The sequence below is a fragment of the Pelobates fuscus genome, chromosome 2, assembly GCF_036172605.1.
Source record: "Pelobates fuscus isolate aPelFus1 chromosome 2, aPelFus1.pri, whole genome shotgun sequence".
NCBI classification, from domain to species: Eukaryota; Metazoa; Chordata; class Amphibia; order Anura; family Pelobatidae; genus Pelobates; species Pelobates fuscus.
The window spans coordinates 259,285,483-259,305,043 of NC_086318.1; the positions used below are offsets into that span (position 1 = coordinate 259,285,483).

Below are 19,561 nucleotides of genomic sequence, written 5' to 3' on the forward strand. Positions count from 1 at the left end.
AAAACAGCAAATCTATCCAACGTTTCAAGCACCTTCTCATGTGTTGCATTTCTCTTATATGCACAGAGCACACACCCAAAAAAAAAAAAAATAGAGAAAGAAAATGATGGATTGGATTAGAAGGTTTTGACAGGTTTATATTATTAGCAAAGACATGCACATAAAGGAATGATTATTAGTATGCACGAGGGAACAACGAATATTTGTTTTGCAGATAATATTGGCCGATAATAGGCATTTGGGCTAATATCTGTTTAAATTATACAGATATTGTCATGACTGGGGAAAGGGGGGCTTGTCCGCCCAAGGTGCCAATCACATTGTACTTCTAAAACACAATAATAAAAAGGAAGAATATTGGTAAAAAGTGCTCAAATCACCAAGTGTGAGTCACTCCAAATCACACAGAAAGTGTATAATGAAATATCGTAAATAGTATAGTGAATGTAGAATGGGCGGCTGGGATACAGTGCACACCATCTTCTGTTTCCAGCAGGTCCTCTACCAAACTCTCACAAAACCCTGGCCGTCAAAGCGCTGCCCGGGGTTAACATGGCAACGCGCTGTGCGGCATACCATGCTTGCACGAGTTGGATAGAGGACTTGCCAGAAAGAGAAGAATAGTGTGTGCTGGGTCCCTGCCACCCCCTAAACAATGTGAAACCCCCTGGCAGTCTGCACAAAGCCACAGGACCACCAGTGAGTGTAATGTCCTCTTCCCAGGCCAAAGGCAGAAATGGGGAAATACAATTTAAAATATTTTTTTTTAAAAGTACATTTAAGTAAGCCAATTAGGGGTTTACAATTGTTGGTATATGTTCCCCATTACTGTTAAGATGCTGCCATTTTACACCCAAAGGTCTATGTTGCTTCAGCCCCACACACTGACACATATTGTGCACAATCACCACACACTACTTAAAATTTATTTTAATGCCATAAAAAAAAAAGAAAAGATCACTACAAAAACCTTCCACCCCACAATCTTTACCACTCTTAAAGGATCATTACAGCTTCAAGATTGGAAACTTGTATTCCTGACACTATAGTTCTAATAGCTCTATTTAGTCCTTTTCTTTGAAAAGGCAGTGTTTACATTAAAAAGCCTGCAGGGACCTACTATACACACACACCAGGACAACTACATTAAGCTGCAGTCGTTCTGGTGACTATTGTGTGCCTTTAAGACTATGGAATCACAATCACCAAATGAAGTGATTAATCATGTTGCTAATAAGGCTGATAAAGGCTTGTAGCACATGATTGGTATGTTAGTGGGCAACAACAAGTTAACATCTGCTTAATACATAGCAAATCAAATATACAAAATGTTTAAATGAGGTGTACATAGATTTTTAAACATGAAAATATATTTTTTTTTAATATTTACCTGGCTTTGGTTAACATGATCATTAGGATGTACTGGCTTTTTACTTCCAAGTTTCCCTCCCATCATTTCAATGGCTCTATTACTGATAACTTCATTTACATTCATATTTGTCTGTGTTCCAGAGCCAGTTTGCCATACAACGAGTGGAAAATGATCATTTAATTTGCCAGCCGACACCTATTAACATAAGAAAGAAAAAAATATAAGTGAAGGGAATTTTTACATGGTATGCTCTTATTCTCAAGTATGAATCACTAAATCCACATAGGCAGGATGTGAAGCTATCAGGCAATTAAACCATATAATTGCAAAAATAGGAAAATAAACCGCACTCCATTCACTTACGACAGGGTGCTTAAATGAACCACGGGCCAGCACAAGCCCGGAAGATAAATACTAGTATTGGAAAAAGGTCCAGGCACTCCAATGTCTTCAAGCACCTTTATTCAAGCTTGAAAAGTTGCTTTGTTTCACATGTTCCAATAAAGGTGTCTAAAGACATTTGAGTGCCTGGATCCTTTTTCTAATAGTGGTATTTATTAAACCGTGTAATGTCAGGAATACAAAATGTATTCTATATCCTATAATGATCTCTCTCTAACACTTAAATACACACACACACACACACACTTTTACCTCCACTCCTCTGAATAAAACACACACAAAAAAAAAAAATGTACTTACTACTATGGGAAAGCATTGTAATGGCCAACACCATCAACACATCTAAATTACATATTATAGCGGACGTACGTTACCAATGATGTACAGGTTAGCAGATTATCACTCCTTGACAGTATTTGCAATAAATGTACTCAAATCCAACAATTGCTCATATTTATGTCCTGCCATTAAACTAGTTTCAAGCACAATAAGGACCCCCACTTCAAGTGCCCACAGTCTTGCCCAAACTATACTCCCATTGTGAGGCCAATAGGAGAAAAGACTGGGCACAACTTCAGGAGTATTGTACAAGGAAGATTCATTGAGCAATAAATATGTGTCCGTGAGAAAGGCACCAATATGAGCTGAATTTTCAAAAGATACCATTATTTTTATCATATCATATAATTTAATATATATATACACACACATACACACACACATACATACATACATACATACACTCGAGTATAAGCCGACCCAAATATAAGCCGAGGCCCCTAATTTTACCCCAAATACTGGGAAAACTTATTGACTCGAGTATAAGATTAGGGTGGGAAATGCAGCAGCTACTGGTAAATTTCTAAATAAAATTAGATCCTAAAAAAATTATATTAATTGAATATTTATTTACAGTGTATGTATATAATGAATGCAGTGTGTGCGTATGAGTGCAGTGTGTATATATGAGTGCAGTGTGTATATGTGCAGTGTGAGTGTGAGTGTGAGTGTGAGTGTGAGTGCAGTGTGAGTGTGAGTGAGTGTGAGTGTGAGTGAGTGTGAGTGAGTGTGAGTGTGTGAGTGCAGTGTGAGTGTGTGTGAGTGTGTGTGAGTGTGTGTGAGTGTGTGTGAGTGTGTGTGAGTGCAGTGTGTGTTTGTGTGAGTGCAGTGTGTGTTTGTGTGAGTGCAGTGTGTGTTTGTGTGAGTGCAGTGTGTGTTTGTGTGAGTGCAGTGTGTGTTTGTGTGAGTGCAGTGTGTGTTTGTGTGAGTGCAGTGTGTGTTTGTGTGAGTGCAGTGTGTGTTTGTGTGAGTGCAGTGTGTGTTTGTGTGAGTGCAGTGTGTGTTTGTGTGAGTGCAGTGTGTGTTTGTGTGAGTGCAGTGTGTGTTTGTGTGAGTGCAGTGTGTGTTTGTGTGAGTGCAGTGTGTGTTTGTGTGAGTGCAGTGTGTGTTTGTGTGAGTGCAGTGTGTGTATGTGTTGGTGGGGGGAGGGCATTTTGATTAAAATAATAATTTAAAAAATAACAATAATCATTTTTTTGTTATATTATTATTTAAAAATGTTTTGGTTATATTGTTATTTTTTTAATTATTATTACCGTATATACTCGAGTATAAGCCGACCCGAATATAAGCCGAGGCCCCTAATTTTACCCCAAAAAACTGGGAAAACTTATTGACTCGAGTATAAGACTAGGGTGGGAAATGCAGCAGCTACTGGTACATTTCTAAATAAAATTAGATCCTAAAAAAATTATATTAACTGAATATTTATTTACAGTGTGTGTATATAATGAATGCAGTGTGTATATGAATGCAGTGTGTGTGTATGCAGTGTGTGTATAATGAATGGAGTGCAGTGTGTGCGTATGAGTGCAGTGTGTGTGTATGAGTGCAGTGTGTGTATAATGAATGCAGTGCAGTGTGTGTATGAATGCAGTGCAGTGTGTGTATGAGTACAGTGTGTGTGTATGAGTGCAGTGTGTGTGTATGAGTGCAGTGTGTGTGTATGAGTGCAGTATGTGTGTGAGTGAGTGCAGTGTGTGTGAGTGCAGTGTGTGTGAGTGTATGAATGCAGTGTGTATATAATGAATGCAGTGCAGTGTGTGTATGAGTGCAGTGTGTGTGTATGAGTGCAGTGTGTATGCAGTGTATGTATAATGAATGCAGTGCAGTGTGTGTATATGAGTGCAGTGTGTATGTATGAGTGCAGTGTGTATGTATGAATGCAGTGTGTTTAGAATGAATGCAGTGCAGTGTGTGTATGAATGCAGTGTGTGTATGAATGCAGTGTGTGTATGTGTGAGTGCAGTGTGTATGTGTGAGTGCAGTGTGTATGTGTGAGTGCAGTGTGTGTGTGTGTGTGCAGTGTGTGTGTGTGAGTGCAGAGCATTGGTGGGGGTGGGCATTTTATTAATTAATTATTATTTTAATATTTTTTTTAATGTTATTATTTTTTTAGGTAACTATTTTTTTTCTTTTATTATTATTTGTATTATTTTTTTTATGTTATTATTTTAATATTTTTTTTTCTTATTATTATTTGTTTTCTTATTAATATTTTTATTTTTTCGTCCCCCCTCCCTGCTTGTTAGCTGGCCTGGGAGGGGGGCTCTCACTCCCTGGTGGTCCAGTGGATGGGCTGTAGGAGGGGGCTGTCAGGAAGCTGTAACTTACCTTCACAGCAGCTCCTGTCAGCTCCCTTCTCTCTTCTCCGGTGCGTGCAGCTCCCAGGTCAGCTCCCTCTGCAACTCTCGCGAGAGTTGCAGAGGGAGCTGACCTGGGAGCTGCACGCACCGGAGAAGAGAGAAGGGAGCTGACAGGAGCTGCGGTGAAGGTAAGTTACAGCTTCCTGACAGCCCCCGGTCCATGTCTGTATTATGGCAATGAAAATTGCCATAATACAGACAACTGACTCGAGTATAAGACGAGTGAGTGTTTTTCAGCACAAAAAATGTGCTGAAAAACTCGTCTTATACTCGAGTATATACGGTATTTTTAATATTTTATTATGCATTTATTTTTTCCGTCCCCCCTCCCTGCTTGATACATGGCAGGGAGGGGGTCTCTCACTCCCTGGTGGTCCAGTGGAGGGGGGCTGGCAGGAAGCACTTACCTCTCCTGCAGCTCCCTCCTCCTCCGCGCCGGTCCGGTCAGCACCCTCTGTCAGCTCACACTGTAAGTCTCGCGAGAGCCGCCCTATGACCCCGCAGCTCTCGCGAGACTTACAGTGGGAGCTGACAGAGGTGCTGAACGGACCGGCGCCGAGGAGGAGGGAGCTGCAGGAGAGGTAAGCGCTCTCTGCCAGCCTCTAGTCTGTATTATGGCAATGTAAATTGCAATAATACAGACATTGACTCGAGTTGGGGTTTTTCAGCACAAAAAATGTGCTGAAAAACTCTGCTTATACTCGAGTATATACGGTACACACATATACACATATATATATATATATAAATATAAAAATGAATATGATAAAAAAAAAAAAAAAAACCTTTTCTAACTTTGACCCCCAAAATCTGTTACGCATCTACAACCGCCAAAAAACACCTGTGCTAAATAGTTTCTAAATTTTGGCCTGAGTTTAGAAATAATGTTAACAAGTTCTTAGCTTTTTTTTTTTTTTTGCAAGTTGTAGGGCTATAAGTACATGTAGGGCTTTGCTGTTTCAAAATATATTTAACATTTATCAATAGTGACATTGTAACACTTATCTGTCATTAATCTCTGAATCACACCTCACATGTACATATTTTTTTTTTTTTTTTAAGTAGACAACCCAGAGTATACAATATGGGGTATGTCCAGTCTTTTTTAGTAGCCACTTAGTCACAAGCACTGGCCAAAGTTACCATTTATATTTGTGTGTTAAAAATGCAAAAAACTATTATGAACGCTAGCTTTGGACAGTGTTTGTGACTAAGTGGCTACTAAAAAAGACTGAACATACCGTATATACTCGAGTATAAGCCGAGTTTTTCAGCACATTTTTTGTGCTGAAAAACCCCAACTCGGCTTATACTCGAGTCAATTGTCTGTATTATGGCAATTTGCATTGCCATAATACAGACAGGGGCTGTGGGGGCTGTGAGAGATCGTTACTTACCTCTCCTGCAGCTCCTGTCAGCTCTCTCCTCCTCTGCGCCGTCCGTTCAGCACCTCGGTCAGCTCCCAGTGTAAGTCTCGCGAGAGCCGCGGCTCTCGCGAGACTTACAGTGTGAGCTGACAGAAGAGCTGCACGGACGGCGCGGAGGAGGAGAGAGCTGACAGGAGCTGCAGGAGAGGTAAGTAACGATCTCTCACAGCCCCCCCACTGAAGTGCCAATGCTGGACCACCAGGGAAGGAGAGCCCCCCTCCCTGCCATATATCAAGCAGGGAGGGGGGACGAAAATATATATATATATTAATAATAATAATGACATTAAATAATAATACAAAAATAATAATAATGAAATTAAATAAAAAAAATAATAAATAATAATAAAAAAAAATTAATAAAAAAAAATAAAAAAAAATTGCCCACCCCCCCCACACACACACACACACACACACTGCATTCATACACACACACACACACTGCATTCATACACACACACACACTGCATTCATACACACACACACGCGGCACTCACACACACGCGGCACTCATACACACGCGGCACTCATACACACGCGGCACTCATACACACGCGACACTCATACACACACGCGACACTCATACACACACGCGACACTCATACACACACGCGACACTCATACACACACGCGACACTCATACACACACGCGACACTCACACTGCATTCATACACTCACACTGCATTCATACACTCACACTGCATTCATACACTCACACTGCATTCATACACTCACACTGCATTCATACACTCACACTGCATTCATACACTCACACTGCATTCATTATACACACACTAAGTAAATATTCAATTAATATATTTTTTTAGGATCTAATTTTATTTAGAAATTTACCAGTAGCTGCTGCATTTCCCACCCTAGTCTTATACTCGAGTCAATAAGTTTTCCCAGTTTTTTGGGGTAAAATTAGGGGCCTCGGCTTATATTCGGGTCGGCTTATACTCGAGTATATACGGTACTCTATTTGCAATACCTTGGGTTGTCTTTTGCAAATGGTATGCCCTCATGGGGGTGATTCTCATCCCTGGGCTACCATATGCTCTCAAAGGCAACATAACCAAACTGGCAAATTTCAATGTGAAAAAACAGAAAATCAAGCCTTATATTTGACTCTAACTTTAGAAAACACTATAAAACCTGTACATGGGGGGTACTGTTCTACTCGGGAAACTTCGCTGAACACAAATATGAGTGTTTCGAAACAGTAAAACATATCACAACAATGATATCAGTGAAAGTGCCGTTTGGGAGTGAAAAATGCAAAAAACTTCACTTTCACTGACAATATCATCGCTGTGATAGGTTTTATGGTTTTGAAATACTAATATTTGTATTCAGCAAAGTCTCCCGAGTAAAACAGTACCCACCATGTATGTACAGGTTTTAGGGTGCTAGCAAATTACATTCTCTGGACTTTCTGCCTGGGATGTCAGGCACGTCCCTCAAATTGCAATCAATAAAATGACTTAATTATGTAAAAATATTACATAAATATGCACGTAGAATTTAAATATATACACATTTATATATGTGAAGTCTACATGTATATTTATGAAATTATGGATATATATATTTTCATTCTAAGTGTATTTTGATATAAATATATATATATATTAAAATATAAAGGAAATAATGTCAAAATATTAAAAATATATATATATATAAAACATTTTTTTAATTAACCTTTTTTTATTTTTCAAAAGCAGGGAGACTGTCAGTTCAGGCAATCCCCCTGCATGTGGATGCATTGACTGCTGTTGCGGCCATGTGACCGCTCTTTCAGAGTGATCACATGGCCCAAGGGGTCCTAATTTGCCGAGGGGGGACTGTCTGGGCCGTCAGGCAGTTCCCCCAGACCGGGAGCAACACCGGTGATCGGGTAAGCAATAAGGAATGCCACGGATGTACTAGGTACGTCCGTGGTCCTTAATAACTTAATGGCATTGTCATACAGCAGTGGCCATCAGTGTATAGAGGGCCCATCCAATAGTTGCCACATATAAAAAGTTTGAGGGAAAAAAAAAAAAAAACATTCAGATTAACAATTCTCTTACCTCGTCAGCAGCTTTGATTATATAACTGGCAATTTTGGGATCAAGTCCATAGTCCTGATTAACTTCAGCAGCAGCCCTTTTTAATATTCCAAATGCTCTTATAACAGGAATCTAAATATAAAATCGAGACCCATGAACTTCAATATTCAAAGCTTTTATGCAATTCATTAAAACATTTAAAAAATAAGTAAGTTACTTTGTGTGTGCAATGTTAGCTTGCCCAAAACATTGTCGTGGGCCAGACAGACAGACCCTCCGCCGCCCCCCCCCCCCCCATATCCCCCATGTCTTCTTTAAATATGTAGTAATTACCGACTCTTAACTCTTTCAACATACAATATGTATATATCCATCCACGGATGACTAGGGCTGCACTCACTTGTACATACATAGATTATAGGGTAAACAAAGTAAACAGAGTATAAGTCCTCCTCGCTAATAACTATAGAAGTAGTTGGAAGCTGCAGATTATCTTACAAGGTTTCCTTAACCTTGTGAGAGAGCTAAAGAAAATACAAAGGGAAGATAATTCACGCTTATCTGAAATCACACAGATATACATATTAAAAATTATACATATGTGTACGGTAACAATAGAGGCTTGTTGGTGGTAGAGTTTCTCAAAAGAAAAGGACAAAATAGAGAAAGCAAACAATCGAAAGCAATATAATAAAATATTTGAGGCAGTATATAGTGACAAATCGCCACTCACGCTTTAAAGAGCTATAATAGAGCTCTGCTGTTGAAGGCGTGGACGGTACAATCAAAGTCTAAGGATATATATACAGCAGAGGTGATTGTGTATTCACCAGTAGTGATGGTACTTTCTTGATAAAGTGTAATATGTGGATACACAAACAGGAATATCCAATAGAGTAGTATGTAAGACCCAAAAACTACATTCTGAAGTAATAGTAGGTATTTTAATAACATTTTTGAGAGCATTTACCTGCTCTAGTGTAGTTGAGCGTTGGTGATACATTCCCCACCTGGGATATGTAGGTCTGGAAGTGTGGGATTTAGGAAGCCATGGGTATATGAAGTAAATTCCAGCTAAATTCAAAATTATTAAATTTACAGGGATAAACTTTATTCTAAAAAGAAACAAATATGAAGCATAAGCCAAACCAAAATTAGGGTATTAAAACACACAACGCGTTTCATCAGAAGTGTGACTGGTGTTTGAATCAAATTTGTTTTATATACATTAATGTTTAGTAATCGATTATGAACTAAGTTCTGATCTGGGTTCCTAGAAGGCTTCCATTTAGCAAATTTAAATTTGAGGTAGTATCTGATTCATGATTGGTTATTCCAGCAGACTTATGTAAATCAAATGAGAAATTCCACTTATCTCATTGGGAAATAGTTTATTCAAGGCAGCTGTGATGATTTTGTAGATGTTGTGATAAATTTGTCAGTGAAATGTCAGTGCATGCGTGAAAACATCGGGTCAATGAGCATGTCCGGAAGTCGTAAATGTCTATATAGTCAATGCGCACGCGTGTCATGATATTCTTTGCGCATGCGTCAAAGATATCAACAGTCTATTAAGGATTCCAGACGGAAGAGGACTTGTCGCAATCGATATTGGTGGCATATACAATACAAAATCATGATCGCAAATATAAACACAAATGGAACATAATAGTTGGAGCAGCAAAGAAAAATATATAAAAAAATACACAAGAGGATACATATAAAAATACTAACAAGAAAAGTAGATGATTGTTCAATGCAGATCTGTAGATGTATACACGAACAAATGTGGGGTAGATATAATGGTAAAAAAGTATTGTAATTATAAAAAAATATATATATATTATAAAAGATTTATATTATTCCTAGCAGGGTGGACGTGCTGCACGATAGCTCCTGCAAACCAGCCACTAAAACGGGGGAAATACCCCAACTCATCGCACGCACACCGCTGGGAAGGTGACTACAGAGTGGGGGAGACCCAGGAAAACGTTTTGATACCAAACTTGTACCCGCAACTCACCGGGTCCCCACGATTCCAGCTTGAGGCCTAACTGCGATCGAGCCAGGGAGAGGCGGCCACTCTCCTGGTTGGTAACCTTGCAGATGACAACCTCACTGTACTCATCTCTAACATCTCCCCCCCCCCCCCCGCGGACCGGCAGGGGTCATCCCGGTCCTCGCTGGGGACGATCACCCCCACACCACGGCCAGCACAAGCGACAATGCCTAAAGCGAGATGAAGCAGCCCAGGCCCAAACAAGATGGCGGCACAGACACAGTCTACAAGGAACCGCACACTCAACAAGCCTCCCAAGCGCACGGGGGAGTTCTATGACAGGCTATGTGCCAGTCTGTGGACTGAGTTTCACACCCGGAGACAGGCCTTCAAGAGGGCGATAAAAGAGGTGGTGGCATGGATCCCCCCGGAACACGGCGCCAAATAGGCGGGAATCCCCCTCAAGCCTCCAAAACAGTCCCTCGACAGAGCAGAAACCAAAGACCTGCACGGAGGGCAATAGCGCCAGGTCCCAGAGGCGCCAGCACCCACACCCTCATGCCTCAGAAGGTGACTCGCCAACAAGCACGACCTGCTCGCCCCTCAGCAGCTCAAACAACTCACATCAAGCAGAGCGCTGCCCCACATGCGAGAACCCATAGTGCCGGCCGCGACGCTGACAGGGAGACGGCAAGGCACCAGCTGTAGACACAGGCGGAGGTCCCCCACACAGCCCAAGGGAGGGAGAGCATGGACTATTGGGCGAGAGGAGCTACCACAGAGACCCTCACAGCAGGACTTTGTGCTGAAGCACCAGAGCAACCGACACCACCAAACCGCTCGCGACACCGTTCGCCCACACAGAGCAAGACAGGGGAACCCCCACAAAAGACTGTCACACCAACGACGGGAATACACCAAAGTGTACATCTTAAAGAAGGTACAGAGGGGAATCCCCCCAGAGCAAGTTCCCACCTGCCGATCCAATGCAAGCCGGGATAGCCAGCAATATACCACATGGCTGCGGGACTCTGTGCATCCCCCAGGCAGGCATTGGTTAAACTGTACCCCACCGCAAAAACGCTTTTGTCACCCACTGTAACCAAGAGACTTGGCATACATCTACACTGAAACGATCGCTACCCTGCCTCTACTCACTAGTTATTTTCATGTGTCGCAGTTGCGCTACTATAGCTCTAAGTGCCTGCTTTTACTTATGCTGGTTATATAATCAATCTATAACCAACTAAAGCTACTGTTAAACGCCTCATGTGTTGTGCAGTAAATCCAATATGCTAACCTAATACTGTTTAAACACATACAGGTCGAACGCTGGCACAACTATATGTCAAAACATTAGACAATACACACTCGTTAGCTCACATTAAACATTCAATGTAAATCTTACCGTCTAGATGCATGTCTAAGCTTGAATTTATAACTGTTTAACCCACGATCTCTAAGATCTAAGAGAATTGAAATAGTGGGCAATTCTCGACTCATTATTATCATCATCCCATAAATATCCCCACAATATATATGATTCAATTTTTTTTATATATATATATATATACACATATATACATACACACATATATACATACACACATACATATATACATACACATACATACATATATACATACACACACACATACACACACATATAAAAATACCAAATAAGAAAATACCAAAAAATGTATTCGCCAAAGAGATATTCACCACGTAAACACTACTCACCAAAAAAAAAAAAGTACATTCTCAAATCTCCCAAGCATTCAGGAAAGAAAATGTCTTATGACAAAAAAAAAAAAAAAAAAAAAAAAATAGATATATTCACGAACGACAATACACATTTCACAATGAAAATCCAAGAATAACAGAAAAAACTGATTGCAACTTAAAGCGGCACTGTCATGCCGAACTTACCTTTCCCCAATCGATTCTTCTTCTCTCCAGCTCTCAGGATCTGTTCTTCATTTCTTCCTGTCTGCTCTAGTTTTCTTTAAAACTTAAGAAAAAGTAATTTTCCCATGATCCATAGCTTTTCTCCCTGTTCCCACGATGCCTCCTGTCAGTATTGCCGAACGTCCTGTCACTTAGACAGGACGCCTGCAAAACTGCCGAACTGCGTTCTAACAGTTTCTCCATTCGTGTTAGAACGCAATTCGGGACTTTGTTCGTATCGGAATTTCATTTAAATGAATGAAACTCCGATCCTATTCATTGCCGCGGCTGCGTCTTGCAGCCGCTTAGTAGATAGCGTGCCAATACTGTGGGAATTAGGGAGTTATCTACTAAAGATTACTTGGTATCAATAAATTTAGCCCCTACTCGCTATACCGTGAGTAGGGGCGTGTCTAGTAAGCAGTGAGCAGCCTGTGGCTGCTCACTGTAAAAAAAAAAAAAAACTATTGCCCCTACCCCTGTGTGGCGGGTGGGGGCCATAAAGATAATGAGATGGGGGGGGGACCTTCTGTCCTCCCCCCCGGCCCTCACCCCTGGGCGGCGAGTGGGGGCCATAAATTACAATGAAGGGGTGACATACTGTCCTACCCACCCCTGCCCGACACCCCCAAACCAATCAGAGTGCTCTGTGTCATTTTACACAGCGTGGAAAAGTTCTTTTGAATTTTCCCACGCTGTGTAAAATGACAAACAACACTCTGATTGGCTTAAACCAACCAGAGTGTTCTTAACCTAATGCGGGGCAAGGCTTTATAAGCCTTACCCCGCCCTGCAGAGCTCAGTCTGCGCGGAGCCCTCCATGGGTGAAGATGGATTAATTTTGTTAGCGTCATGTTTTTTCTTTTTCGTCTTTTTTTTTACGCTCTGGTTTATTTTATTTTAAGTTCGACGGGTATGATGGTTTTTTATTTGGCCTTTTTTGGGGCTGAAAAATGAAGATAAAAAAAAACAAAAAAAACACGTCAAATGGTAAGTTTAATTTTTCTTTACAGGTTAGTTATTTTATTCCCCCCCCCCTCACTATTTTTAGGGTGAGGGGGGAAGGTAGGGGGTCACTTTTTTTTACTTGGTGGGTGACTAGGGGCTTAGGGTCCCCTAGTCACCTTTGATGGGGGGGAGGGGAATTTGTCATGGGGCCGGGGGGGGAAGGACAGTAGGTCGTCCCCCCCTACCCCACAGGGGTGGGGGCCGGTGGGTGGAGGACAGTAGGCCCCCCCATTGTAATTTATGGCCATCACCCATCGCGCAGGGTTGGGGGCCTGTGGGGGGAGGACAGTAGGTCCCCCCCCTCATTATCTTTATGGCCCCCATCTGCCGCCCAGTGGTGGGGGCCAGGGGGGAGGACAGTAGGTCCCCCCCCCCACTCATTATCTTTATGGCCCCCACCACCGCTCAAGGGTTGGGGCCGGGGAGGAGGACAGTAGTTTCCCCCCCCCCATCTTTATGGCCCCCACCCACTGCCACAGGCTGCTCACTGCTTACTAGACATGCCCCTACTCGCAGTATAGCGAGTAGGGGCAAATTATTTACTAATACTAAGTAATCTTTACTTGGTATTAGTAAATGTGGCTGAAAGACCAATTTAGATCTTTCAGCCTTTTAGTAGATAGCTCCCTAATACCGTGGGAATTAGGGAGTTATCCTCTAAGCGGCTGCAAGATGCAGCCGCGGCAATGAGTAGGATCGGAGTTTCATTCATTCGAATGAAATTCCAATACGCACAAAGTCCCCAATTGCGTTCTAACACGAATGGATAAACTGTTAGAACGCAATTCGGCAGTTTTGCCGGCATCCTGTCTAAGTGACAGGACGTTCGGCAATACTGACAGGAGGCATCGTGGGAACAGGGAGGAAAGCTAAGGATCATGGGAAAATTGCTGGGACCACCAGAAACGAAGCACACTTTACTCCTCCGCTGGTCACTGCGTAGGAAACCTCCATAAGAGAAATAGTCTCTACGTTTTCTTAAGTTTTAAAGAAAACTAGAGCAGACAGGAAGAAATGAAGAACAGATCCTGAGAGAGGGAGAGAAGAGGAATCGACTGGGGAAAGGTAAGTTCGGCATGACAGCGCCGCTTTAAAATAAGTTGATCCACCCCTTGTAGTGAGACCAAAAACATACAGACATACTTCTAATCAAACTCCTTCAAAATCAAAAGACAATAATGAAAGTAAATATGCATGGGACAAAAGAAAGGAGACACACAGTAGAACATATATTAGACAAGACAAAGAAACTCAGTACATCTGATGATCCCATTAGAAACAACAGATATTGTCATTTTCAGAACAAATTGACGAGACCTCTTTTTTAGAGATCCCATCAAACAGAGAGAGACAATTAGACCATCTAACTCTCACCCCAAAAAAGAGCAAAAAGATTTTTTTTTTTTTAATTCTTTATTTTTGTAGTGCATATATTAATCACAGGCATACATATGTACCCCAACGACAATCCATATGCAGGTTCCAAGACATTAGTCACAGTGGGGAATAGATAAACAATGCACTTTTTTTTGTTTTATAGATACATATGGTTTGACATCAGGTTGAATATAAACATGGCTTCGGAATAACTTGCTCATTCTTGCAATATGACATGCTAAAATAATTATGCATTTAACTTCGATAATCATAGATTGTTGCTCATAGTGAAAATACTTGTCGGTGTACATTAGAGTAAATGAGCTTTTAGTGCTTAATAAGTACATAGGCTTGAAACAGAAAAGCATAGTCAAAAGTAAAGATTGTGCTTCAACGCTTAATATGCTTAAAAAATGCTTAAGATATGCTTAAGGTAACCACCCCGTGTTTACCCAGTGGCAGTCAGGTGTGAGTCTATGTCAGCACTCAGGATGACCCCTTAGTGTGCAGTGTAGTACGTTGTAGCGTGGGAAGATGCTTAGTTGGCTGCAGTATAGGTATGACCATAGGTGTGTGTAGCGGTAAGGTCACAAAGGTGAGCGTTTACAATGGTGGGATTCCATAGCTTATAGTATTGCCCCATTTTTATATTAAATGGACAGATATAAATCTGTCGTGACTGCCCTACAGGTTATGTGGATAGTATGCTGCATCAGATCCTACTACTGTGTTTGCCTCTAGGTGACAATGCTGCATAACATGTAAGGGTTGCAGGAGCAAGTGACAGAGGGAATTCAGTCATATAGCATATACAGGACAACATGGTGCTTATCTGAGTTCAATCTGAGAGGCAGGTTAAAAGACCTCACTGGATATTGTTAGGAAAGTCCATCTGCTCCCCCTCGGCAAGGGGGAGATTTTTCTCCCTCCGCCTTGAGTGGAGATGTAGCTGAGTCCCGTTATAAGGGTGGGTCCGGCGTATGCCACGCTGCCAGCCCTGGGCTCCGTATGAGCCAACCATCTGTGCCCACGGTTCCGGTTCCATAAGTGGCCGGTAACAGAATTCTTGGTTAGTGTGGTCAGTCCAGGTGCTGGGTTGCGGTTTGAGGAGTGACCTCTGGGGCTCAAGGCCCAGGAAGGCTGTCGTGGGGTCAGTCCCAGTCTTATGGTGCGGAGACTAGGCCGTACAGACCTGCAACGAGTGGTGCGGTGAGGGGGTTCCGCTGCTTAATCACCTCATGAGAGTGAGGTGCCCCTCTCTGCGTTGTTGCCTGTGGATGGTGAGTGCCGCCGTGCCCAATAGGCCTTAGGGTCGCCATGTTGTAGGGGGCATGTGAGAGGCCGTCAGGCTGGAGTCCTCTTTTAAGGTACCGTCTCTTGCTGGGCCAGCTTGAAGGTGGGTGCTTTGAAGGGGGTGGCTGATGTGGGTCGCTTCTTCAGCGCCTCGTTGCGGGTTTTGGCGGGTACCTTGTGGTGGTTACAGTTTCTGCGCCATCACCTATGGTCTCCGCCATCTTGAATGCTGTGTCGGATCAGGGTGGCCCTGAAGTGGCGTCCTGGCTGGTCGGGGCTCGAGGGTGAGGACCGGGATCACCCCCCCGGTCCAGAGGGGGGGAATGGGGCCAATTCCTCACGGGTCTGGCCCTTGGTTGGGTACCGATGGGCGGGATAGTGGAGCAGCGGCCGTCTGCTCCACTCACCGCCGGAGAAGGCCTCGATTGCGCCAGTGAGGGTTCACCCCCCAGGGGACTGGAGCCCTTCTGGCCAGCCTCACCCTGGGTCTGGTACTCTCCACCCGATTGGGGTTGGCGCTGCCGGTCGGTTTCTTATGCCAAAAATCCAGTTTCATGCTTATTTGTCCCTTGTTGTTTCAGGAGCTGGTCTGACATGCGACCGTCCTGCTCGGCGGTCTGGCCCCGCCCCCCAGGAATTTTTAATCAAATAAAATTTTAAGTGAAACAGAACTAAAGGTTTTTAAAAAGAGACTAGGGACTAAAATTTTTCCCAAAAGCTAAGGTTGAGAAGAAATTGCTCCTCATTACCCACTTTCCAAGCACAGGCATTACATTTAAAAGAGAAGTTTATACAAAAAGGTTAAAATCCAAACACTCTTGATGCCATCATAGAATAAATAAAATAGAAAATCTGTTTAAACCAAAAAAATCTATAAAGAAAAAACAATCACAATGCTTTTTTAATTTACCAATAGTAGACTATAATCATAAAAATGTGCACATATTAATAAAAAAAAAATAAAAAAAAAATTGGTACCTTTTAAAAGATGATATGCTCAATACAATTATTCCAGATAATCCCAAAGTCATTTTTAGAGGAGCAACAACTCTTAAAATGAAATTAACAATAAAAATAATACACAGAATAATCTTACAACACAATTTTTTTTTTTTTTTTACGATAAAGGTTTTTATAGGTGTAATTGTTGTGTAGCTTGCAAAAAACCCAAAGAAAATGGATAAACTCACTTTAATTTTCAAGTCAAATAATACAAAGAAGTATATAAAATTAAAAATGTTTATAACTTGTAACACTAAAAACACTATATATGTATTAGTGTTAAATATTAGTGTTATATATATTAATGTTCATGCGGTCTTCAGTACGGTGGCAGAACAACCAGACCACTTAAAATCAGAATTGGAGAACACTGCTGTAATATACAAAAAGTCATAAGTCATCATCTTGTTTCATCAAATTTTAAAACACACCGCAATAACGATTTTAGTTTATTAAAGTTCATAGGAATAGTCACTTTAAAAAAAAAAAAAAAAAAAAAAACATTGGAAAGGTGGAGATTTCATAAAGATGTTAAGAAAAAGAGAAATGGAATGGGTCTTATCTCAACACCTTGCAACCTAATGGTCTTAATGCAGATATCGATCTATATAATATTTTATAGTAAATAAGGTTTTTCTTTTATATAGGTTTTTAAAATCATATTTTTTAATATACCGTATATACTCGAGTATAAGCCGACCCGAATATAAGCAGAGGCCCCTAATTTTACCCCCAAAAAACTGGGAAAACTTATTGACTCGAGTATAAGACTAGGGTGGGAAATGCAGCAGCTACTGGTAAATTTCTAAATAAAATTAAATCCTAAAAAAAATTATATTAATTGAATATTTATTTACAGTGTGTGTGTGAATGAAGTGTGTGTGATGCAGTGTGTGATGCAGTGTGTGTGTGATGCAGTGTGTGTTTGTGTATGTGTTGCAGAGCCTTGGTGGGGTGTGGGCATTTTTTTAAATTATTATTTTAATTTTTTTTTGTTATATTATTATTTTATTATTATTTTTAATATTATTTCATTATTTTTTTTTCGTCCCCCCCCTCCCTGCTTGATACATGGCAGGGAGGGGGGCTCTCACTCCCTGGTGGTCCAGTGGCATTGGCAGTTCAGTGGAGGGGGGCTGGCAGGAAGCACTTACCTCTCCTGCAGCTCCTGTCAGCTCCCTCCTCCTCCGCGCCGGTCTGGTCAGCTCCTCTGTCAGCTCCCAGTGTAAGTCTCGCGAGAGCCGCGGGGTCATAGTGCGGCTCTCGCGAGACTTACACTGGGAGCTGACAGGGGAGCTGACCTGACCGGCGCGGAGAAGTAAGTTACAGCTTCCTGCCAGCCCCCCATCCTACACAGCCCCTTGTCTGTATTTTGGCGCTGAGAAGGAAGCTGACAGGAGCTGCAGGAGAGGTAAGTAAACGCTCTCTGCCAGCCCCCTCCACTGAACTGCCAATGCCACTGGACCACCAGGGAGTGAGAGCATGCTTGATACATGGCAGGGAGGGGGGGCGAAAAAAAGATATAAATAATAATATTTAAAAAATAATAATAAAATAAAAAATAATAACAAAAAAATTTAAAATAATAATAAAAATGCCCACCCTCCACCAAGGCTCTGCAACACATACACACACACACACTGCATTCATTATATACACATACTGTAAATAAATATTTAATCAATATAATTTTTTTAGGATCTAATTTTATTTAGAAATTTACCAGTAGCTGCTGCATTTCCCACCCTAGTCTTATACTCGAGTCAATAAGTTTTCCCAGTTTTTTGGGGTAAAATTAGGGGCCTCGGCTTATATTCGGGTCGGCTTATACGGTACTTTATTTTTCATTTAGCATATACAGATTAATATGGCGTGTAAACTACTGCTGAGTCAGAACAGGAGGAGGAAAAAAAAAAAAAAAAAAACTAACAAGAACCCCCTCACCTAATAAATGTTTATATTTTAGTTACACAATGTTTTTTGTATGTGTTTTTTTGTAAATCTTTCTTTTATTATGGCATATGCGTCATGGGATACAGAATAAAAAAGGGGAGGCGCAGTATGGGTTAACATAGGTTAAAGATAACGAGAAGGTATGTATTGCACTCCGAGAAAAGATTGCCATATTTTTTTAAAGTTGTAAAGCGTCATATAAACAATATAATAATACAAGTATGTTGACTGTAGTGGATCAAATTAGTATAACAAGAATAATAATGAATGCTTAACAGTGCCAATATATTAGGCAGATTTATCCAAGCAATAACAATCTATGTGAGAACACCTATGGTAGCAGCCTCTTGACCGTGTTAGCTCTCAGGGTTAAATATACAAATAGACATTTCATGAGTTAGCATAAACATGTAAACCTTTCTGTGGTGCTGTGTCATGAAGGAGAATGTGTCTGACAATAGTTACTTAACCCTTAATGTATTTTTAAGGTTCCAAAAGGCTGTCTAATGTTTGTATGAGAAACGAGTATACGACTGACTACTCTCTACCGAAGAATCTAAAGTCAGGTGTTGTGTCCAGAGGCTCAAAAATGTGCCACGCTAGGCGAGTAAAATAAGCCAAACATTTGTAGCGAGTGGGAACTAGCTAATTACGCTTATCTAGGCTGGAGGATAAATTATCCCGTGTCAGAAAGGCTAAGCAAGCAAATTCAACTGTAGTTGGCCGGTCCCAGATATGAGTCTACAGGCCGCAATAGAAATGATAAAGCATAAAATTACAATAGGGTCTCAACTTTGGTTGGTGTAAGGGTAGTAGTTAGATGCAGGTATTATGCACAAGCATGTCACAACTTAATTAGATGTAACTACTAGACACTACCATGAAACCATGTGTTATATGCGTCCGCTGGTGAAAGTTCAGTATGGGGTGTTCATGCCTGTCATTTGAGCCAGGCCCCCGAGAGTCATTGGTAGTACGCGGTATAAACCGGACTGCCAGTCCAGAAGGCTGATTTAGCCGATGC

The 19,561-nt window shown here is 41.4% G+C and overlaps 1 protein-coding gene across 1 annotated transcript in view; it reads right to left on the bottom strand.

The window, feature by feature from the left end:
* Window positions 1-19,561, bottom strand: part of FH (fumarate hydratase) — a 106,659-nt gene that overhangs the window by 38,178 nt on the left and 48,920 nt on the right. The window contains exons 3-4 of the mRNA XM_063443354.1: window positions 7,980-8,090; window positions 1,391-1,567 (exon numbers count right to left, since the gene is read on the bottom strand). Of these exons, the coding sequence (XP_063299424.1) occupies window positions 1,391-1,567; window positions 7,980-8,090 (288 nt within the window). The remainder of the gene's footprint in view (window positions 1-1,390; window positions 1,568-7,979; window positions 8,091-19,561) is intronic.